The sequence below is a fragment of the Vipera berus genome (assembly GCF_964194415.1).
Source record: "Vipera berus genome assembly, chromosome: 6".
NCBI classification, from domain to species: domain Eukaryota; kingdom Metazoa; phylum Chordata; class Lepidosauria; order Squamata; family Viperidae; genus Vipera; species Vipera berus.
This window is the reverse complement of record NC_138208.1, coordinates 5,587,111-5,610,785: the sequence shown is the minus strand read 5'-3', so window position 1 is coordinate 5,610,785 and position 23,675 is coordinate 5,587,111. Positions and strand designations below refer to the sequence as shown.

At 45.4% G+C, this 23,675-nt stretch overlaps 1 protein-coding gene across 3 annotated transcripts in view; it reads right to left on the bottom strand.

The window, feature by feature from the left end:
* The window catches only part of PTPN12 (protein tyrosine phosphatase non-receptor type 12), a 53,452-nt gene extending 31,257 nt beyond the window's left edge, over nt 1–22,195 (bottom strand). For all 3 annotated transcript variants that reach the window (XR_014026792.1, XM_081330344.1, XM_081330345.1), the window contains exon 1: nt 21,978–22,195. Coding sequence is in view for 2 of the 3 variants with exons in the window: in XM_081330344.1 (XP_081186470.1) it covers nt 21,978–22,079 (102 nt within the window). In the remaining variant the exon portion in view is untranslated. The remainder of the gene's footprint in view (nt 1–21,977) is intronic.
* Between the last annotated feature and the right edge of the window lie 1,480 nt (nt 22,196–23,675).

The following is a 23,675-nucleotide window of genomic DNA, read 5'->3' as shown; positions in this document are numbered from 1 at the left end:
CATTTTCAAGTTAAGCACAAGAAACTGATTTTAACTCTCCTTCAGAAATAACTTTCACCTTAGGGCTCATTTACACCAGGACCCTAAAGAATTTTATACATCTAAATTTGCAAAATTTATGTTGCAAAGTGAGAAATTTGTTAAGTGAGTCTTGCTAGCCTTGCCCCATTCTTGTGCGGCACAGAGCCCTGTTTTTGTGCCCCGCGCAGTGCGATGTCGGCTGTTTTCGCACACTGAGGTGCGGCGTCCAGCTGCTTTTGCACAGCGCAGCAGCGCAGCATCCTGTTTTTGCGCCGTGCAGTGTCCCTTTTGCAGCCCAAGGCACGGCATCGGCCCGTTTTTGCATGACACGGCGGCGCGGCGTCCCGTTTTCACAGCCTAAGGAACGGCAGCAGCCTGTTTATGCACCCTGCGGTGCGGCGTCCTGTTTTTGTGCCCCGTGGCTGCACAGCTAGTGCGAGTGGGGGGATGTGCACGCACACCTGTGCACACTGGCCAGCCTATCCCTCAGCCCAATGGCCAGCAGCCCACGGCCCAATACTGGGCCGCAGCCCACAGTTTGCGAACCTCTGTCTTACAGCTTACAATTCTCAGGATGATACGTAGATGTCCCACCTTTTGCTACCTCAGACTTTAGCTAAAGCAGCACGAATAACCTCATGAAGAGGAACACACATCAGATATTTGCCCTCTCTCAGTATGACTAAGAAGCATAAACCAGACTTCACTTATTTATAATTTGTGGTTCCAGGATGTTCTCAACTTATGACCACAATTGAGCTCCAAATTTCCAATGCCAAGCAAAACAGTTAAGTGAATCGTGCCCCTTTTTGCCATCATTTGGCCATGGTTGTTAAGCTAATCACTGACGCTCTTAAGTGAATCATGAGGTTGTTAAGTGAATCTGGCTTCCCCCATTGACTTTGCTCATCAAAAGATCACATGACCTGGGACACTGGAAACGGCATAAATACGGGTCAATTGCCAAGTGCTGTGAGTTTTGATCACGTGGATGCTGCCACGGTCATAAGTGCAAACTCTGGTCATAAATCACTTCCCCCCCCCCCAGCCGTTGTAACTTTGAATGGCCATTAAACGAATGGTTGTTAAGTCAAGGACTACTTGTACTAGAAACTGTATTGGGATATGAACCAGGAATTACCCTTTTGCATAAACAACTGTGGCTTAAGTTGTAAAACGAGTTAAACTTTAACAACCTAGTGTTAAAATGATAATCTGTAAATCACACAAAGCGACAACTTTTATACTTGCAAGGGCTACCGGCTGGTAATAAATATGGACAGCCCATTAGCAATAAAGGTCGGCCACCGTGCTACAGAAAAGAACGCCTTCCGTTATAAAAAGTATTTCAACACAACGGTGTCAGTAGAATGTATACTATGCATGCCTGGCGTCAACAACTTCTTTATTAGCAATTCCTGGAGAACCGTAATAAAATACTTTTAAGTTGTTATCAGAGATGAGCCCTGACTCATCTCCTGAGGCCACACTGCAGACAGAGTGAGTTGTGAGTTAAGCAGCAGTGGTGCAGTTTACCAACAGAACTGGCAAAAGTCCAAGCACCTCAGCATTTTAAGCCTGATCTTTCTTAGGTTGACCTTTTATTTAATGGTTTGAAGAAAGCATCCTTTCCTAGATAAGCGTAGGTCTTCCACGGATCCAGCCAGAGGCTCCCGCTGTGAGGAAGGAAGGGTTAGGGCTTCAATCCACAGGGTCAGGTGAGTACACTAGTTGTGCGAACGGCAGCTCTAAATGAGCCTGGCATCCCAGATAAAGACAGAATTGTGTTTCCTCTTGTATGAATGGAGGGGAGGAAAGGAGCAGAGGGGAGGAAAGGAAAGGAAAAAATAAGAGGAAAGAAAAGAGGAAAGAGGAAAGGAAGATAGATGAAGGAAAGGAAGATAGATGAAGGAAAGGAAAGGAAAGGAAAGGAAAGGAAAGGAAAAGAAAGGAAAGGAAAGGAAAGGAAAGGAAAGGAAAGGAAAGGAAAGGAAAGGAAAAGGGAGGAAGGGAAGGGAAGGGAAGGGAAAGGAAGATAGAAGGGAAAGGAAGGGAAGGAAGACAGATGAAGGAAAGGAAAAGGGAGGAAGGAAAGGAAAGGAAAGGAAAGGAAAGGAAAGGAAAGGAAAGGAAAGGAAAGGAAAGGAAAGGAAAGGAAAGGAAAGGAAAGGAAAAGGGAGGAAGGGAAGGGAAGGGAAGGGAAAGGAAGATAGAAGAAGGGAAAGGAAAGGAAAGGAAGATAGATGAAGGAAACGGAAGGGAAGGGAAAGGAAAAGAAGGAAAAAAGAGGATAAAAGAAAAAATAAGGGAAAGGGAAAGGAAAGGAAAGGAAGGGGAAGGAAAGGAAAAAAGATAAAAGAAAAAATAAGAGGAAAGGAAAGGAAGAAAATAGGAGGAAAGGAAAGGAAAGGAAAGGATAGGAAAGGAACCGAGGGTGAAATACAAGCTTAATGTACGAGACTCTTAAGGTCACAATCTCACTCCACGAACAATAAAATAAAACTCCTTTAAAAACCCAGCTCTTAATGGCGGAAACGTGTGTAAAACTGTGCCTTCTTCCAATCTGCCTCCCGCTAAGCACCCAGGAACGTACTTTTTCTACAAAAGGCCCGTTTGTGACGGAGCTCAGCAAGAGATTAAACCCACAGCCTAGAAAACCCCTTGTACTTGGGATTTCAACTTTAATAACCCCACAACTGATTGAATGCTGCAATTTTTTTTTTAAAAAAGAAGAAGTAATGTAATGTTGCCATGGCTCATATTTAGGACTGGAGGCCAATGATGATGTGTCCAAAAGAACACAGAACGGTTCGGTGGCACCAGTTAACACCGGGGGTCTTCAAACGTGGCCCTTTTTATGACCTGTGGGCTTCAACTCCCAGAAGCTTTCTCCCTCCCCCCCCAAAAAAAAATAATAATTGGGGAGCACTCCTTCGATCACTCACAATAAAAAACCTCAGCGATCTGGGTGGGCAAATCTGCAGGAGGCCTGTTTGGAGCCCACCAAGATTTACAACAACCCCCCCCCCCACACACACACGGGACTCGTTGGGATTTATTTTTTATTTTTATTTTAATTCCATTTATATCCCGCCCTTCTCCGAAGACTCAGGGCGGCTTACAAGCTTAGCAGTAGCCTTCATTCTATGTATATGCCTGCTTATTAGGGCTTTCACACACACCCCAAGCGGCATTATTACAAAGTCAGCTTAATTGCCCCCAACAATCTGGGTCCTCATTTTACCTACCTCGGAAGGATGGAAGGCTGAGTCAACCTTGAGCCTGGTGGGACTCGAACCTGCACTAATTGCAGGCAGCTGGTGTTACTTAAGGAGGCATTAGCCCACTGCTCCACCAAGGATGATCCCACCAGGCTACATTTTAAAAAGTGAACTTCCAGGTCACCCAACCACAGCTAAGCCATTCTTTAAAAGAGTTTTAGCCTTTGGTTTTTTCTTTTTTTCTTTTTCTGGTACATTTTTCCTCCCCAAATGAAAGAATCGCCTTGCCTAACCCAATGAAGTACATTTGTAGAGGAAAGGTTTGGAGACAAGGATAGGAAGCAAGTGATTTGTCTCGAAAGAGAAAAGTGTTGTTTGCCGGGCATTTGCAGGGTTGATGGATAAACCGCTTCTGTAACTTTGTTCGACAAGGTTGCAAAAATGCTGCTCTGGAAATCAACGTAAGTAATATTTTCAAAGTTTGCTCTGTTCATGCAGGAGAGCAACATTTATTATATTTTAATAGAATAGAATAGAATAGAATAGAATAGAATAGAATAGAATAGAATAGAATAGAATAGAATAGAATAGAATAGAATAGAATAGAATAGAATAGAATATGGAATATGGAATATGGAATATAGAATAGAATATAGAATATAGAATACAGAATAGAATATAGAAGAGAAGAGAATATAGAATATAGAAGAGAGAAGAGAATAGAGAATACAGAATAGAATATAGAATAAAGAATAGAATAGAATAGAATAGAATAGAATAGAATAGAATAGAATAGAATAGAATAGAATAGAATAGAATAGAATAGAATTAGAAGAATGGAATGGAATGGAACAGAATGGAATGGAATGGAATAGAATGGAATAGAATAGAAAATATGGAATGGAATGGAATAGAAGAATAGAATAGAATAGAATAGAATAGAATAGAATAGAATAGAATAGAATAGAATAGAATAGAATAGAATAGAATAGAATAGAATAGAATAGAATAGAATAGAATTAGAAGAATGGAATGGAATGGAATGGAATGGAATAGAATAGAATAGGAGCTGGAAGGGCCTTGGAGGTCTTCTAGTCCAGCCCCCTGCTCAAGACAGGTGACTCTAGTCTCTTCTTTAAAATCTCCAGTGATGGAGCGCCCACAATTTCTGGAGGCAAGCTGTTCCACTGGTTAATCGTCCTGTTAGGAACTTCCACCTTAATTCCAGGTTGCTTCTCTCTTTGATCAGCTTCCATCCATTGCATCTTGTCCCTCCTTCAGGTGCTTTGGAGAATAAAGTGACGCCCCTCTTCCTTGTGGCAGCCCCTCAGATACTGGAACGCTGCTATCATGACTTCCCTATTTCTTCTTTTCTTTAGACTAGCTAAATCCAAGTCCCGCAGCCGTTCTTCTTATGTTTTGGTCTCCAGGCCTTGGATCATCTTAGTTGCTCTTCTCTGAACTTTTTCCAAGGTCTCAACATCTTTTTTTTTTTTGCAGTGTGGTGACCAAAACTGGCTGCAGTATTCCAGGTGGGCTCTCACTAGGGTTTTATAAAGCGGCACCAATACTTCACGTGATCTTGATTCTGTGCCTCTGTTTATTTATGCAAACCCAGGATTGTACTAGCTTTTTTGGCGGCGGCTGCGTTGACAGACAACCGATCCTCAAAACCCGGGTATAAATTCACTTAACAAATGAGCCACTTTACAACAGAAAATTTTGCGCTCCATTGTGCTACCCCGTACTTCTCCATCAGTCAAGACAGGGGTCCCCAACCCCCGGGTCCGTGGACCGGTACCGGGCCGCGGCATGCCAGCAACCGGGCCGCACAAACAAGCAAAGCCCCATCCGTGGGATGCAGGCAGCACGCAAAACCACGCACCCTCCCGTCCGCGGAAAAACCTCTGTCCACGGAACCGGTCCCTGGTGCCCCAAAAAGTTGGGGACCTCTGAGTTAAAATATATCACAAACTCATCAAGAACGCCTTTCCCGTCCTCTCTTATTTAATACGGCTCTAGAAACTTTGCTTTGCCTCCTTAGGCAAAATACTAATATTCACATCATGGGGGGAAAAACCACCGCAGCTTCAGATTTTACCAACCCGTAAAAAGGGTTGGTAAAAAGGATTTTAATTCTGGAATTCCCCCCCACCCCACCCCTGGGACAGCTGTAAATTACAGGTAGCAAATGTACACCACACACAGCAGCAGGTACTGACTGAAGGCACATAAGGTGTTCCTGTTCAAATGGTGTATTTATAGCCAGAGGTCAGCAAGTGATTAAAAAAGCAAAGAGTTCAAAGACGAGGGAAGAGAAAGGACTGGGTCTGTTGTAAGTTGTTGCCTTATTTTTACTGCTGAGATAATAAGCTGGGCTATTGTGTTAGGCTGTGTGGTGTGGTTTGGGTCTCAAGGGAAGAACGTGGGCGTAAAAAAAAACACCGGTCTTTTTTTTAAAAAAAAAAGAGGGGGAGGGGGTGTTTTATGATGTCCTTTCAAAAGAGCCTTACATAAATTACAGGTTTTTGTGTGTGTGTGTGTGTGTGTGTTTTTTTTTTTAAGGACAGGTTCAGTTCTCTCCATTTCTCCAGAGCCCCAAGGGCAGGAAACCGAGTTACAGGAATATTGCAAAACCTGCCAGATAACCCCAACAAATGAAAAAGACGGATGGATGCCTGGCCAACGTTATTTCTCTCTTCTGATTTTCTTCCCACCTTCCCCTGTAAGATCATCAAAGCTGAAAAAGCTGAATTACTGAAGTTATTTCTTTATTTCTTTTTTTTATTTCCCAATTGTTAACGGCATTCATTTCACAAATATGGGTTTCCTGACAGTAAGCACAATCCAACCCAGTGGAACGGCTTGCCTTCAGGAGTTGCGGCTGCTCCAACGCTGAAGGTTTTTAAGAGGGGACTGGACAACCCGATTGTCGAAAATGGCATAGGGTCCCCTGCTTGAGCAGGGGGTTGGACTAGAAGACCTCCAAGGTCCCTTCCAACTCTCGTTATTCTGTTAAGTCTCGACACCGGACAATATAAGAGTCATAAAAAAAACTAAATTAAAAAAAAACATCAGCCATTAAATCACCAACCAAAATTGCTAATAACGGAGAGTTGTCATTATGGGCAATAAATCCATCTTACTATTATATTATCTATAAACTATTGTTTGAAAGGTTATTGGATCCTAGAATATATAATTTCTTTTTTTTTTTCTAGTAAGAATTTTTTTTTCTAGCAATCCCATTTTAGGGCTGCAGGTGTTAATTCACTGAAAATCAATACACTGATCGTGCTTAAAACCCCTTTGGGGAAAAAAAAAGAGTCTGGCTTATTTTAAATCCGTATAAGTAACAAAAGGTTTTCTCACGTCGCTCACAAAACTTTTGGTACTGGTTCAGAGGACTGTAAATTTTTCGTTCAACTTCCAAGGCAAAAAATATTTTAGTGCCATAGAGGAAAGATCAAAAGAATATAGTTGCAGAAGTCCTGCAATGTATCCATCCCTCTAGCAGCCCCCAATAGTTCATAGATCAAGTCCCCCTAGACCAGACAATCAGCAATAGTGGAAACCTTGCAGATTATTCATCAATATTTATAATAAAAGCATCCACAGACTCATTTTGAAGCGAATGGTCGAGGAAAGCCACGAGTAACAAGTGAAATATCAGTCTTTTGTTAATTCCCCAGAGACTTTCCGAGGCAAGAATCTGAAGAGGCATGCAGCGTATTGCAACGCCCCCTCTAAATCCATTTTCACCTAGGATTAATTCAGATTAAAAAAAGGAGGGTTTATTAGGCTACACCAGGGGTCTCCAAACTTGGACTCCAACTCCCAGAATACCCCAGCCAGCAGGTTGCCAAGATTGGAGACCCCCATGGTTACAGCTAAGGAGGTCCTTTGCTTTGATGGAAACAAGCCAGGCAGTTTATCCTATCTTTTATCAGGATTAGCTCCTCTAAATCGGGGGTCTTCAAGCTTGGCTCTTTTATGACTTGTGGACTTCAACTCCCAGAATTCCATTATCTTCCATTTTCTGCTGCTGACAACTACGGATGTCGGTTTTCCCTGATGACTGTAACATACAACTTCTTTCCACACTTTCCAGTTTGGTGCACAAAATAATAAATTAAGGTATCCTCCCTTCCTGCCTCAGATTTTTTTAATCAAAGTATCACCCAAACTGAAGTTATAATTCAGGCATGCTGGCTGAGGAATTCTGGGAGTTGAAGTCCACAAGTCATAAAAGGGCCATGTTTGAAGACCCCTGCTCTAGGTGCTGAGTGCTTCACAGCATCAATGTAAAGGCGAATACTGTACAGGTATAGTCCTTGACTTACGACAGTTCATTTAGTGGCTGTTCAAAGTTACAACGGTGCTGAAAAAAGTGACGTGACCATTGTTCACACTTACGGCCATGGCAGCATTCTCTTGGTCCGGTGATCATAATTTGGCGACTTGACCACTGACTCGTACTTATGACAGGTGTAGAGTCCTGGGGTCATGTCATGCCCTTGTGCGACCTTTCTGACAAGTGAAGTCAACGGGGATGGCAGACTCGCTTACCAACCGTGTTACTAACTCAACAACTGCAGTGATGCACTTAACAAGCGTTGTAAAATGGGGCAAAATTTACTTAACAAAATGTCTCGCTTAGCAACAGAAATTTTGGTCTCAATTGTGGTCCTAAGTTTGTGGACTACCTGTAATTTTGGGGGGAAAGAGAGACATTTTAATTCAAAACATCAATTTTTCCAATATGGGTAGGATCCCCATTATTGGTATTTATCTGTTTTATCTACATATATTAGATTTGGAGACTTTTTAAGGGCTTAAAAGACAGTACCATTTACACAAAAAAGACAAAACGAGAGAGAAATTTGTTGTGCTACATTACAGACTCCCCATATGATCACACAGGGACCCATTTTCACTAATGCAATAATATAAGAGCAAGGCCAAGAATCCGTGTGTGTTCCTGCCGTATTTTAATATAGAAAGCCAGTGATTTATATAGCTACTGCAACATCTCTAGTCTCACGAGGTAAAGCCCCGAGATGCCCTACGCACAGTCACTCATGCGCTCGTGACCTCCCGTTTAGACTACTGCAACGCTCTCTACATGGGGCTGCCCTTGAGGACCACTCGGAGGCTTCAGCTGGTGCAGAATGCGGCCGCACGAGTTGTGATGGGGGTTTCCCGATACTCCCATGTAACACCTCTACTCCGCGAGCTGCATTGGCTCCCGGTTGCCCTCCGGGTGAGATTCAAGGTGCTGGTGATGACCTATAAAGCCCTAAATGGCTTGGGTCCGGGTTATTTGAGGGAACACCTGCTGCCGGCATCAAGCTCCCTTCATCCAGTGCGCTCCCACAAGGAGGGTCTTCTCAGGGTGCCGCCAGTAAGAGACTGCCGGCGGACAACACCCAGGGATAGGGCCTTCTCAGTGGGTGCGCCTGCCCTTTGGAACCAGCTGCCAGTGGAGCTTAGGACCGACCTCCGTTCGTTCCGCCAGGATTTGAAGACCTGGCTCTTCGAGCTCTCTGGCCCAGGCTGAGAATTTTTGAATTTTAATTTTAATTTTAATTGGGGTTTTATTTGTTCATTGACGGATATAATTTTTTAATCTGTTTTTAACTTTTGTATTTTTTGTTTTAACCACCCTGTAAACCACCCTGAGTCCTTCGGGAAAGGGCAGTATATAAATATAATAATAAAAATAAAATATACCATAGTAATAAATAAAATAAAAAAATGTGTGTGTGTGTGTGTGTGTGTGTGTATTCAATCAAAGAAAGGTATCTATATTAAATTGGTTCAGGTTGTCAATCCATGCACTACTCACAAAGTCGTACATTCTTGACAAGCCTATCACAATCAGCACCGCTGCAAAATGCCCAAAATAGAATTATCTTCTATTTTCTGCTGCTGACAACTACGAATGTCGTTTTCCCTGATGACTGTAACATACAACTTCTTTCCACACTTTCCAGTTTGGTGTGCAAAATAATAAATTAACGTATCCTCCCTTCCTGCCTCAGATTTTTTAATCAAAGTATCACCCAAATTGAAGTTATAATTCAGGGGTCTTCAAACATGGCCCTTTTATGACTTGTGGACTTCAACTCCCAGAGTTGAAGTCCACAAGTCATAAAAGGGCCAAGTTTGAAGACCCCCTGTTATAATTCACAGTTGTCTTTTTCGACTGTATTTCACCATAATCCTTGTTTAGCTAGCATTACGTTTTGCACATTGACCTTCTCCTTCCCCTTGATTTATATGATGGGACATTCAACAAAATGCAGAAATTTCAAACTCAACCACCAATATAGGAAGTCCTTGACTTATAACCATTCATTTAGTTACCAGTCAAAGTTACAACGGCACCCAAGAAAGCGATTTATGACACTTACGACTGCTGCAGCATCCCCAGGGTCACATGATCAAAATTCAGGTGCTTGGCATTGGTTCATATTTATGACAGTCGCAGTCTCTTGTGATCCCTTTTTTGCGACCTTCTGACAAGCAGAGTCAATGGAGAAAGCCAGATTCCACTTAACAACCGTATTAACTAAGTTAACAATTGCAGTCATTCACTTAACAACTGGGGTAAGAAAGGTCGTAACATGGGGCAAAACTCACCTAACAAATGTCTTGCTTAGCAAGACCTTGGCGTCCATTGCGGTCACGCAGGCGAGGACTGCCCCTCGGCCCAATGCAAAGAACTCGAAAGGGAATTTTGTAAATTGGAACGAGCAAAAAGCAGCTTTCTCCAATGAAACAAATCCGTTACCCTCCAAAGCCTTCTCAGATAACTTCTCCAACAATCACAGAGCAAAGGTAGGTGTGTGTGTGTGTGTGTGTGTGATCACCAGGAAGTCTCCAAGCAACTGTCCCATTTCCCGAAGGACTCATTTCCAGCCACTGCTTCATTTCCCTTAGCAGACTTTGCCCAAAGCTCAGATGCTCTGTGTTCAGATGTTTTGCACAACCTTCATAAATAAGACACGTCTTTCCCAGAACATAACTGGATTACGTTTTCTATCGTGGGGATTCTCTGACGGAGACACTGGCAGGGCAGAAATTACGAATCGCTAGGTCTGTAGTTCTTAGCCTCGATCACCCATATCCAGGACAGATTGGCAATATGGTCTAAAATAAATAACTTTCATGGGTCTAGGAAAGGCAGATTGGCGAGTTGCGTAGTGACAGTTTCAAAAGCGACGGCGAGCATTCTCCCATCGCTTTACTCAGATTTCGCTTTACCGAAAAAGTCCCGTCAATTGCCATTTTACGAAAGAAAGCAAGAAACGGAGCTTCGAGGATTTCAAAAGATTACGAGGGGGTCCTCGAGGTGGAACCGTAACGGGAGTCCAAAATTTGTGCTGCTAAGCGAGGCGGTTGTGAAGGGGGGGGTTGCCCCATTTTCCAACCTTTCTGGCCACAGTTGTTAAGTGAATCACAGCAGCTGCTAAGCTAGGAACACAGTTGGTTCAGTGAATCTCGCTTTCCCCGTTGACTTTGCTTGTCAGAAGGTCGCAAAAGGGGATCACGTGACCACCACCCCAGGACGCTGCGACCGTCATAAATGTGAGACAGTTGCCAGGTGTTTTAATTTGCATCACGTGACCATGACAATGCTACGACGATCCTAAGTGTGAAAATCAGCCATAAGTCATTTTTTTAAGGACTGTCAAACAATCACTAAATCAGGGGTCTTCAAACCTGGCCCTTTTATGACTTGTGGACTTCAACTCCCAGAATTCCTCAGCCAGGCATGCTGGCTGAGGAATTCTGGGAGTCGAAGTCCACAAGTCATAAAAGGGCCAAGTTTGAAGACCCCTGATCTATGCTGACAATATATACCAACACAGGGAAAGGAAGTTACCCTTATTAAAAGGACATTAGCAGCAGTATCATCATTAGAAGACTTGCCAGCTGTTAGGCCAGCTAACATGGGCAAAATATGAGACACTGGTTAGCCCCTTCCTTTGTGCCACCCAGACGTAAACCAGCAATTGACAATTAACTGGGGTGGGATACGGTTGCATCAGAGCCAATCACCCAATATACAGTCAAGGGATCCTGGATTTTATGCTGTTGCAGGCAGTCCTCAACTTATGACCACAATTGAGCCCAGCATTTATGTTCTTAAGTGAGAAATTTGTTATGTGAATTTTGCCCCATTTTACAACTTGTCTTGCCGCATTTGTCAACCAAACCACTGCACTTGTTAGATTAGTAACACTGTTGTTAAGCTAATCTGGTTCCCCAGATTAGCTTGTCGGAAAGTCGCAAAAGGTGATTAGCGTGAACCGGGGACACTGCATCCGTCATAAATGTGAGTCAATTGTCAAGCATCGGAATATAAATCATGGGACCACGGGGATGTTGCAGTGGTCCTCCTAAGTGTGAAAAACAGCCACCAGTCCCTTTTTCCCCAGTGCCGTTGTAACTTTGAACTGCTGGAAGTCAAGGACTAATTAGAGAGAGAAAAGGGTCACACGTGACTTTGTCAGGGCTGTTGTCATTTCAAACGGTCACTCAGCAAACGGTTGTAAATTGAGGACTACCGGTATTTCAAACACACAGACAGAAAAATGGGAGAAACAACCAGAGTAATGTTATCAAAAACCTAGAAATTTCTGTTCAGGCTCAAGCAGGAACATTCTATCAACTTATGTTCTACCTTGATCGTTTATAATCAAGGGCTGAATATATACGTTCATTGTAAGGATGTTCTACGGGGGCAAGAAAAATTGAGCCACTATTGAACCGCCACAGATAGTTGAAAGCCAACTAAAACAAATACGCTGTTATTTTCTTACAGGAAGAGAGTCTCTAGACATCCGGTGGACTGCGGCAAGTCAGAATGGGAGAGAACAATTGGAGGATGATCGACATCCTTTGCACAATCACATTACAAAACAGGCATCTGAGGTCGTGTCGAGTCTTCTTACAACAACAAAGCCAGAACGGACCAATTTCCCTCGGAGAAAGTTCTCTAGAGCTGGTGAGAAAATCAGCCCTTAGATTGAAAATGCTGAGGTTGTTTTTTTTTAAATACTGGTATTATTAATGCAATGCAAGGAAGACGCTCAACTGGACTGTTAATCGGAGGCATTTCCCTTTGGCAAAAGACAAGACAGGGTGCGGTGCAGGTCGTCCTCCACTTACGACCGCCGTTCAGATCAAAATGTATGCTCACTTGTCAAGTGAGGGTTGCCCCATTTTACGACCTTTTCCTTGCCGCGGCTGTTAAGCGAATGATTGCAGTTGGTAAGTTAGTAACAAGGTTGTTAAGTGAATCTGGCTTCTCCTATTGATTTTGCTTGTCAGGAGGTCGCAAGAGGGGATTATGTGACACACACACACACACACACACACGGACGCTGCGACCATCGTTAAGCGTGAGTCACTTGCCAAGCATCCGAATTTGTGATCACGTGATCCAGGAGATGCTGCCATGTTCCTAAGTGTGAAAAATGGTCGTAAGTCCCTTTTTTTAGTGCCGTTGTAACTTTGAACAGACACTAAATGAACGGTTGTAAGACGAGGACAACCAATATCCCGAGTCAGACGGTGGCATGCTGCAGAGCTTGCTGTAGTAAATTTGTGAGTATTGAACTGCAGGGGACTTGAGCTTTCTAGCCTGGTGTCTTAACCACTAGAGCAGAGGTAGGCAACCTTGGCTCTTTTATGACTCATAGACTTCAACTCCCAGAATTCCTCAGCCAGCATGGCTCAGCTTGGAAACCTCTCCCTTTCCCCTCAGCGTGGCTGCCTCAGGAATTCTGGGAGTTGAAGTCCACAAGTCATAAAGCGGCCTAGGCCTAGGCCAGGGGTAGGCAACCTTGGCTCTTTCATGACTCGTGGACTTCAACTCCCAGCATTCCTGAGCCAGCATGGCTCAGCTTGGAAACCTCTCGCTTTTCCCTCAGCATGGCTGGCTTAGGAATTCTGGGAATTGAAGTCCACGAGTCATAAAAGAGCCAAGGTGGCCTACCCCTGCACTAGACCAAGCTGCCTCTCTTAGGGAATCCTTATGAGAAAGGATCAAAATTCATACCACTAGGCCGAAACCTGGGCTTTGCCCACTGTCTGATAGACGTTGCCCAATATTTTTTTCCTCTCAAAAATTTAAAATACCCCATGGTGCTGAGAACTGCAGCCGTAAGAAATCCTATCACCGTGGCTCGGCACATAATTCCAGCGTATATTCAAGGTACTGCTATGCCGCTCGCCTCAGGAATGTTTCTTGAAGTTTACAATAAAATTATAAAATTCTGATTTGTGTTCTGTGAAATAGAATTTGACAGAATGTGAGGTTTCTTCAAATAAAAACAATTCAGGGTGCGTTTTGCCTTCCAGGAATGGGAGAAACAAAAGCAAGAATAAGTGCCATTCCTGCAGGAGAGGCCTAGAGAAAGAGAAAGTCTTTGGAAGGCAACTGAAGGACGTAACAGCACACACCTCACAAAGCATGGCAGGGTGCAGGAGGCCTATCTACAAAAAAAGGAAAGGAAAAAAACAACAACAACAACTCAAGAGGTCAGTCTCAACATCGGAAGCAGCAACTCCCTGATGAACCTAACGATCAATCAATTCTGTAATGGGAAGACCGTGAGCCCAGGATCCTGGACTAACAGTGTCTCACTCAACTCCTACAGAAAACCAGAGAGGCATTGGGATGGAGGAGTGAGTGAGGGTGGGTGGGTGGGTGGGTGGGTGGGTGGATGGATGGATGGATGGATAGATAGATAGATAGATAGATAGATAGATAGATAGATAGATAGATAGATAGATAGATAGATATAGATATAGATATAGATATAGATATAGATATAGATATAGATAAAGATAGATAGGTAGGTAGGTAGATAGATAGATAGATAGATAGATAGATAGATAGATAGATAGATAGATAGATAGATAGATAGGTAGGTAGGTAGGTAGGTAGGTAGGTAGGTAGATAGATAGATAGATAGATATAGATATAGATGGATGGATAGATAGATGGATATGGATGAATAGATATGGATATATATGGATGGATATGGATTGATGGATGGATGGATGGATGGATGGATGGATGGATGGATATATATATATATATATATATATATATATATATATATATATATATATATATATATAGAGAGAGAGAGAGAGAGAGAGAGAGAGAGAGAGAGAGATGGACGGACAGATATAGATAGACAGACAGACAGGCGGACATGACAGTCAGGCATGAGAAAGAGAGAGAGAGAGAGAGAGAGAGAGAGAGAGAGAGAGAGAGAGAGAGAGAGAGAGATGGATGGATATGGATAAATAGATATGGATGGATAGATATGGATAGATGGGCATGACAGTCAGGCATGATAGATAGATAGATATAGATAGATGTGGATGGATATGGATGGATGATATAGAGATGAATAGATATGGATGGATGAATAGATAGATAGATATAGATATGGATGGATATGGATGGATGGATAGATGATAGATATAGAGATGGATAGATATGGATGGATGGGTGGATAGACAGACAGACAGACAGACAGGCAGGCATGACAGTCAGGCATGATAGATAGATAGATAGATAGATAGATAGATAGATAGATAGATAGATAGATAGATAGATAGATAGATATGGATGGAGACAGATAGTCAGATGAGAGCTAGCTTGATGACAGACCTATAGTCTGTGCCTCTAAATCTCATAAATCTATTATAACCCTTAATCATCAATATCCTGCTCTTCTACTAAATTATCTCACGAGCAGCCTGCTGCATGCATAAACATCACCCTAAAATTGAATACTGTAGCTTTCAACAGAAATTGATTTCTAAAAGCATCTTTATAGGAACTTCAACTAGTAAGTATGAAAAGGCTCAAAACAGGCCTAACCAAAGAACACGATCAAAAGGGGAGAGAGCGCTGAATGGACGTTTGAAAATGCAGTCAGTTCCACAACGTGGGGTAAAGCCCTAGCCTAAATAAAACATCGCACTCAACTTCTTTCCAGGCCTTCCAAAAAAATAAATAACTGCAGAAGCTCACCCCGAACTAAAATGTATTTGCCTAGTTTGCAGCTCAGTACAAATGCAGACAGCACGGTGAATTCAGGAGTCAGCGTGTTGTGCAAAGTCTACATCACTGCGGCGATGCATACGACATCGTCCACGTAACACCTGCCACTACACAAAGTAGGTGGTCACAACAGTAATAATCCATTTGGTACAAAATCTATTGCACTAAAGCCTGGGAAATGGGAGGTTGAGCTGTTTTAAGTTTCTATTTATTAACTGGGCATCACGCATCACCCAATCCAGGAGGTTTGGCTTAATATTCCCTCTTTACTGTGAACCGCTTAAAAGATAAAATATTTTGTTAGATTTTTTTTATCCCGCATTTATTACCTCATAGGTAACTCAAGGGGACGGGATGTACCTAATGCTCCTTCTTCCTCCTATTTTTCCCCACAACAGCCCTGTGAGGTGAGTTGGGTTGAGGGAAAGTGACTGGCCCAAGGTCTCTCAGTTGGCTTCCAGGGCTAAGGGAGGACTAGAACTCACAAGCACCTGGTGACTGGCCCAAAGTCACTGGCTTTTATGCCTAAGGCAGGGCAAGAGGTCACCGTCTCCCATTTACTAACCTGACGCCTTAACCACTACACCAAACTGTCACTCAAATATGACAAAAATTAAATAAACTAAACCGGACGAGGACAACCAACATTACTGACATTAAGGCCACTTAGAACAAAAACAGCCAAAGAGGGCAGGGGGAAAAGTCTAATATCCCCTAGGACAGGAGTCTTCAAACTTGGCCCTTTTATGACTTGTGGACTTCAGCTCCCAGAATTCCTCAGCCGGCATGCCTGGCCTGAGGAATTCTGGGAGTTGAAGTCCACAAGTCATAAAAGGGCCAAGTTTGAAGACCCCTGCCCTAGGACCTCATATCCACCAGGATGTTCTGAAAAAGCCAACTTTTAATGCCTCTACTAAGATACTAGTAGCATAGAAGCTACAGGTAGAACTCTGGCATAGGACAGTTCCATTTAGTAGTAGTAGTAGTAGTAGTAGTAGTAGTAGTAGTAGTAGTAGTAGTAAAGGTGGAAGGGACCTTGGAAGTCATCTAGTCCAACCCCCTGCTCAGGCAGGAAACCTTATACCGACTCAGACAAATGGCTGTCCAGTCTCTTCTTAAAAACTTCCAGTGTTGGAGCATTCACAGCTTCTTGAGGCAGGTTGTTCCACTGGTTAATTGTTCTCACTGTCAGAAAGTTTCTCCTTAGTTCCAGGTTGCTTCTCTCCTTGATTAGTTTCCATCCATTGCTTCTTGTCCTGCCTTCGGGCGCTTTGGAGAATAGCTTGACTCCCTCTTCTTTGGGGCAGCCCCTGAGATATTGGAACATGGCTATCATGTCCGCCCTTGTTCTTCTCTTTATTAAACCAGACATACCCAATTCCAGCAGCCGTTCCTTGTATGTTTTAGCCTCCAGTCCCCTAATCATCTATGTTGCTCTTCTCTGTACTCTTTCTAGAGTCTCAACATCTTTTTTAACATCGTGGTGACCAAAACAAGTGACCATTCAAAGTTACAATGTCACTGGAAAATGTGACTTACGGCTTTTCACACTTACGACCATTGATGTATTCCCCTAGTCGTATGATCCAATATTCATATGCTTGGCAACCAACTCATATTTGTGACGGTTGCAGTGATCCAGGGTCATGTGATCACCTTCCTACGAGCAAAGACAATGAGGAAGCCAGATTCACTTTACAACCGTGTTACTAATGACAACTGCGGTGGCACAAAAGGTCATAGAGTGGGGCAAAATTCACTTAACAAATGTTTCATGTAGCAAACCAACATTTGGGCTCAATTGTGGCCGTAAGTCAAGGACCTACGAGTAATCTTGGACAATCAGTTGCAACAGAGAAGACTCAACTCCTTGAGCTTTACCTAAGGCAGGAGACCTGGAGCAAACCTACCTTACTAAATCTGTTTGAATATTAAGACATTTAGATTGACTGAAAACGCAAGCCTGTGTAGTAAACCCACAAGTTTACCAGACCTCCATTTTGCAGTAGGATACAACGGATAAATCATTCAAACTTCATCTGTCTTTCATGGATGAATAGCCATTAAATCAAAGACCTGTCCATTAAATAGAGGCTTTATTGCAAATGGTGCCATTAATGTCAATTACATAATTGTGTAATTGATGCAAACTGATGTAAGAGAAATAAATTTGGATTTAATGGACAAGCACTCCAAATGGTCCATTAAATTGAGGTTTTGCTGCATAAGCTTAATACAGCTGGAAAGCAATTGGTTGAAATGTAGCTTATGAAATCAATACAGATAAATACCTCCCCCCCCTCCCATTTTCACATGTAAATGGAAAGCACATTTAACTTTATTGGAAGATGCATTGTAAAGGCATATTATTTGTGGCAGGTCTCTTAAAAGAAAATTTTTATTACAGTAAAATATGTAATATTCACTACATATTTCAAAAGCTGCACTAATTCAGGGGTCAAAGCAAATTGCAGGCAATGAGCCTAAACGAAATTCCCCTTCAATTTTTTTTTTGTACTCCTTAGAATATAAATTCATAAATAAAAACAAACTTCCTCTCAACATTATTTTCCAACATCTGTTGCTCTGGTAACAGGCAAGTTAAGGCCTTAATAAATGCTCTGTAATTTCAAGTACAATTAGGATGGAATCTTGCTGTGACTTCCTAGAAATTTGCTGCAATTTCCAAGTTACTTAGCTTCCTGCAGTAAACAGCGTACAGGCAGTCCTTAACTTACAGCTGTTCATTTAGTGACCATTCAAAGTTACAACGGCACTGGGAAAAAAAGCAACTTCAAACGATTTTTCACACTTTGCAGCATCCCCACAGTCACATTATCAAAATGGAGACGCTTGGCAACTGATTCATATTTATGACGCTTGCAGTGTCCCGGGATCATGCGACGACCCCACTTGTTAATGGGGAAGCCAGATTCACTTAACAACTGTGGCCAGAAAGGTGGTAAAATGGGGCAAAACTCACTTAACAAGTGTCTCACTTAGCGACAAAAAAATGTTTGGCTCAATTATGGTCGTATGGCTGAGGACTACCTGTGACTTTATACAGGGAGCAAACCCCACACTCACCAGCACCAGCAACTCCAGAGCTCCATATATTCTCTTCTATTGGAGCAGAAGGATTTGCACATTTCATTTCACAACAACACGCAGAGCACAAGAGCTATGAGGAAACACGTAGTGATAACATTCTTAACTTTGTGCAACACATATTCCAAATTTATGAAACCGTCTGACAGCTTGGAGAAAACCTCCGGAGCAAGTTAAAAAGCTAGATCTGCATCGGTTTTCTAGATCCCTTTTTAAAATATTATTATTATTATCGTTTGCTTGAGGAACAATGGGATCTTTTCAGCCCGAAGCGTCATTCTTCTTTCCAGGCTTAAATGAGGAGGAGGAAACGACTTCCTAGATCCACTTCCCCTTCCATGTCTCAAACCTGACACAACTTTCAACAGCTCCTTTGATCTTTCACAATGTTATTCCCACCCACCCACCCACCCAGCTGCCTCCCCGTACTACAGGCAGCCCAGTTTGACATTTGCTTCAAAATTTCTATCTTCCAAACCAAAACGGGCAGGAAGAAAGGGTGGTCACACTCTTCCACCCGTTCGTTCGGAGAGTTGCCTAGGATGCACTTAAGACTGATCCTTAAAAGGAACTGCACCACCATAGAAACGGATGTCGCCCATCACGTCCATATAGCCCAGGGGATGTAAAAATACATCTGAAGAAGAGGTAGCTGTAACCAGTTGTTTGGCTAAATATGGGTAAGCGCATGCTGTTAAGCCTACAGCTAAAGGGGCCGCAAGTCTCCTAAAAAAAGATAAAATGTTAAGAAAAATGCAGCTGGAGAGGGCAAGGAGAGAGAAAAGGCCAGAGTCCCCCTTTTTTAAAGCTAGGGACTAAGGTGAGCAAGCCCTGGAAAGAGTCTCACAAACACAGCCTAGCGTGAGGAGAGAGAGAGATGAAAAGCCCTGGGAAGAATTACATCACCAGTTCGGAGAAAGATTTCCAAAAAAAAAGAAAAAAGACTTTGCTGTTAATTTGCCCACCTTGATGAGGGCTGCATCCCCACTGAGGAAAATGGGGAGAGGAAGAAGGGAAGGGAAAAAAGAACGAGGGAGGAGAAAAAAAGGAAGAGAAGAAGGAGGGGAGGGAGGGACAAAAAGGGGAGGGAGGAGGAAAGAAGGTGAAAGGAAGGAAGGAAAAAAGAAAAAGAGGAGGGAAGGAAGGTAAAGAGGGGAGGAGGTGAGTGGGAGGGAGGGAAGGAAGAAGAGGAAAGAAGGGAGGGAGGAAAAGGGGAAAGGAAGGAAGGAAAAAGAAAAGGGGAGGGAGGAGGGAAGGAAGGTGGAGATGGAAGGAGGAAAGAGGAGGTGGTGGTGAGTGGGAGGGAGCGAGGGAGGGAGGGAAGAAGAGGAAAGGAGGGAGGGAGGAAAAGGGGAAAGGAAGGAAGGAAAAAGGGGAGGAGGGAAGGAAGGTGGAGGTGAAAGGAGGAAAGGGGGAGGGAGTTGAGTGGGAGGGAGGAAAGGAAGAAGAGGAAAGGAGGGAGGACAAGGGGAAAGGAAGGAAGGAAAAAAGGGAGAGAAGGAAGTGGAAGGGAAGGAAGAAGGGGAAAGGAGGGAGGAAAAGGGGAAAGGGAGGAGGAAAGAGGGAGGGAAGGAAGAGGAGGAAAGACGCGAGGGAGGACAAGGGGAAAGGAAGGAAGGAAAAAAGGGAGAGAAGGAAGGAAGTGGAAGGGAAGGAAGAAGAGGAAAGGAGGGAGGAAAAGGGGAAAGGGAGGAGGAAAGAGGGAGGGAAGGAAGAGGAGGAAAGACGAGAGGGAGGACAAGGGGAAAGGAAGGAAGGAAAAAAGGGAGAGAAGGAAGGAATTGGAAGGGAAGGAAGAAGGGGAAAGGAGGGAGGAAAAGGGGAAAGGAAGGAGGAAAGAGGGAGGGAAGGAAGAGGAGGAAAGACGCGAGGGAGGACAAGGGGAAAGGAAGGAAGGAAAAAAGGGAGAGAAGGAAGGAAGTGGAAGGGAAGGAAGAAGAGGAAAGGAGGGAGGAAAAGGGGAAAGGGAGGAGGAAGGAGGAAAGTGGGAGGGAAGGAAGAGGAGGAAAGACGCGAGGGAGGACAAGGGGAAAGGAAGGAAGGAAAAAAGGGAGAGAAGGAAGGAAGTGGAAGGGAAGGAAGAAGAGGAAAGGAGGGAGGAAAAGGGGAAAGGGAGGAGGAAGGAGGAAAGTGGGAGGGAAGGAAGAGGAGGAAAGACGCGAGGGAGGACAAGGGGAAAGGAAGGAAGGAAAAAAGGGAGAGAAGGAAGGAAGTGGAAGGGAAGGAAGAAGAGGAAAGGAGGGAGGAAAAGGGGAAAGGGAGGAGGAAGGAGGAAAGTGGGAGGGAAGGAAGAGGAGGAAAGACGCGAGGGAGGACAAGGGGAAAGGAAGGAAGGAAAAAAGGGAGAGAAGGAAGGAAGTGGAAGGGAAGGAAGAAGAGGAAAGGAGGGAGGAAAAGGGGAAAGGGAGGAGGAAGGAGGAAAGTGGGAGGGAAGGAAGAGGAGGAAAGACGCGAGGGAGGACAAGGGGAAAGGAAGGAAGGAAAAAAGGGAGAGAAGGAAGGAAGTGGAAGGGAAGGAAGAAGGGGAAAGGAGGGAGGAAAAGGGGAAAGGGAGGAGGAAGGAGGAAAGTGGGAGGGAAGGAAGAGGAGGAAAGACGCGAGGGAGGACAAGGGGAAAGGAAGGAAGGAAAAAAGGGAGAGAAGGAAGGAAGTGGAAGGGAAGGAAGAAGAGGAAAGGAGGGAGGAAAAGGGGAAAGGGAGGAGGAAGGAGGAAAGTGGGAGGGAAGGAAGAGGAGGAAAGACGCGAGGGAGGACAAGGGGAAAGGAAGGAAGGAAAAAAGGGAGAGAAGGAAGGAAGTGGAAGGGAAGGAAGAAGAGGAAAGGAGGGAGGAAAAGGGGAAAGGGAGGAGGAAGGAGGAAAGTGGGAGGGAAGGAAGAGGAGGAAAGACGCGAGGGAGGACAAGGGGAAAGGAAGGAAGGAAAAAAGGGAGAGAAGGAAGGAAGTGGAAGGGAAGGAAGAAGAGGAAAGGAGGGAGGAAAAGGGGAAAGGGAGGAGGAAGGAGGAAAGTGGGAGGGAAGGAAGAGGAGGAAAGACGCGAGGGAGGACAAGGGGAAAGGAAGGAAGGAAAAAAGGGAGAGAAGGAAGGAAGTGGAAGGGAAGGAAGAAGAGGAAAGGAGGGAGGAAAAGGGGAAAGGGAGGAGGAAGGAGGAAAGTGGGAGGGAAGGAAGAGGAGGAAAGACGCGAGGGAGGACAAGGGGAAAGGAAGGAAGGTGGAGGGCAGGAGGGAGGAGGGAAGAAAAGAAAGGGGAGGGGGGCTTCCGCGGGGAAAGGGGCGCCGAGGGGGGGGCCCTTCCAGGCAGGGCCCAAGGCAGCAGCAGCCCATCTCCTGCCCGGGGGGGGGGGGCTCCATCCCGGCACACACCCTGCTCGATTGTTCGCCCGCCCGCCGAGCCCGGGGAAGCAGGAAAGGGAAGAGCGGGCGGCCCTCCCTCCCTCCCTCCCGGGGGGCGCGAGCATCCCCCCTCCTCCTCCCCCCTCCCGCAGAGAGCCGGCCCCGCCCTTCTCCCCGCCCTCCCCCCTCCCGGCGTACCATGAAGTCGGCGGCGAAGTTGTCCTCCCCGTGGCGCTCGGCGGCCTCCTTCATGGCCCGCACGCGCTGGATGAAGCGCCTCAGGATCTCCTCCTGCTCCATCCTCCTCCTCCTCCTCCGCAGCAGCAGCAGCAGCAGCGCCGCCGGCGACCCAGCCTGAGGAGCCGCCCGGCTTTGCCTGCCGCTCCCGCCGCCGCCGCCCCAACTTCCGGCCCCTCCTCAGCCAGCCGCGCCCCCCCCCCGCCGGGAAGGCCCCCCGACTTCCTCCGCGCCGACGGCCGCTCCTTCCCTCCCTCTCTCTCTCCCTCTCTCTCACCCCCCCCCCCCCGCCGCCAACGCCGAAAGACGGAACGGCGCGACGCTCCCTCCCTGCTGGCCTGCCTTGCCCCCCGCGCGCAAGCGCCGTCCCGTCCGCCCGGCCCCGCCCCTCGCCGTGGGGCTCAGGGCCGCGCCGCTCCGACATTGGCCGGCGGCGGCCGGTCCACGCCGATTGGCTCGGCCGCTAGTCCCGCCTTCTCGGCGTACCGCGGGAGAGCTTCCTTTTTGCCCACCCCTAAATTGTTCCCTGGGAATGGGCTCGTCCTACGGGTTCGGGTCTGGGGCTCTGGGATGTACCATTGTGGTTTGGGAGGAGCCGGGGGGGGAGGCTTTGAAAGCACAGGGAAGCCTGGCCACCCCCGGCCAGGCGGGGGATGGCTTCATCTTCCGAGGCTGTGATTGATGCTGACGGGTGGGGGAGGGGGGGGCTGGATGGCTGAGCTCACCTGGGACCCCTTTTGCCATTTTGCATGCGGTCCTGAAGGGGCTCTGCCAACCCGGGTCAAGGGTGTTGTGTGAATGCCGCCAAAGATGCGGGTTTTTTTTCAGCAAGCCTCGCAGAGGGAAATTGGGGTTGGGCTAGGCCAGGGGTAGGCAACCTCGGCTCTTTTATGACTCATGGACTTCAACTCCCAGAATTCCTGAGCCAGCCATGCTGGCTCAGGAATTCTGGGAGTTGAAGTCCATGAGTCATAAAAGAGCCGAGGTTGCCTACCCCTGGGCTAGGCTTTAATGCAATGCACAGGAGGTCTTGATTTCTTTAGGCGCTTCCTGGGTTCCTATCCCACCTTTTGCACAGAGCTAAAGTTGGGATGTAGAGATAGTCCTCGACTTACAACAGTTCCTTGAGTGACTGTTCAAAGTGACAGCAGCACTGGAAAAAGTGACTTATGAGTATTTTTCACACTTACGACCATTGCAGCATCCCCCCCCCAAGGTCACACGATCAAAATCCAGACACTTGGCAACTGACTCGGATTTATGAAGGTCACAGTGTCCTGGGGGGGGGGGGGTCACGTGATCCCCTTTTGCGACCTTCGGACAAGCAAAGTCCATGAGGAAGTCGGATTCACTTAACAACCGGGTTCCTAATTTAACAGCTGCAATGATTCACTTATCAATTGTGGCAGGAAAGCTCGTAAAAGGGGGGGGGCAAAACTCACTTAACAAGTGTCCCACTTAACAACAGAAGTATTGGGCTCAATTGTGGTCGTAAAGTGAGGATCGCCTGTACAGCAGGTAATCCTCGCCCTAAAGACCACAATTGACCCCCAAGTTGTTGAGTGAATATGACTTCCCCGTTGACTTTGCTTGTCAGATTACAAAAGGTCCAGCAGTCCCTCTTCTGTAGCTTTCTTCCCAACAACCCTGCGAGGTGGG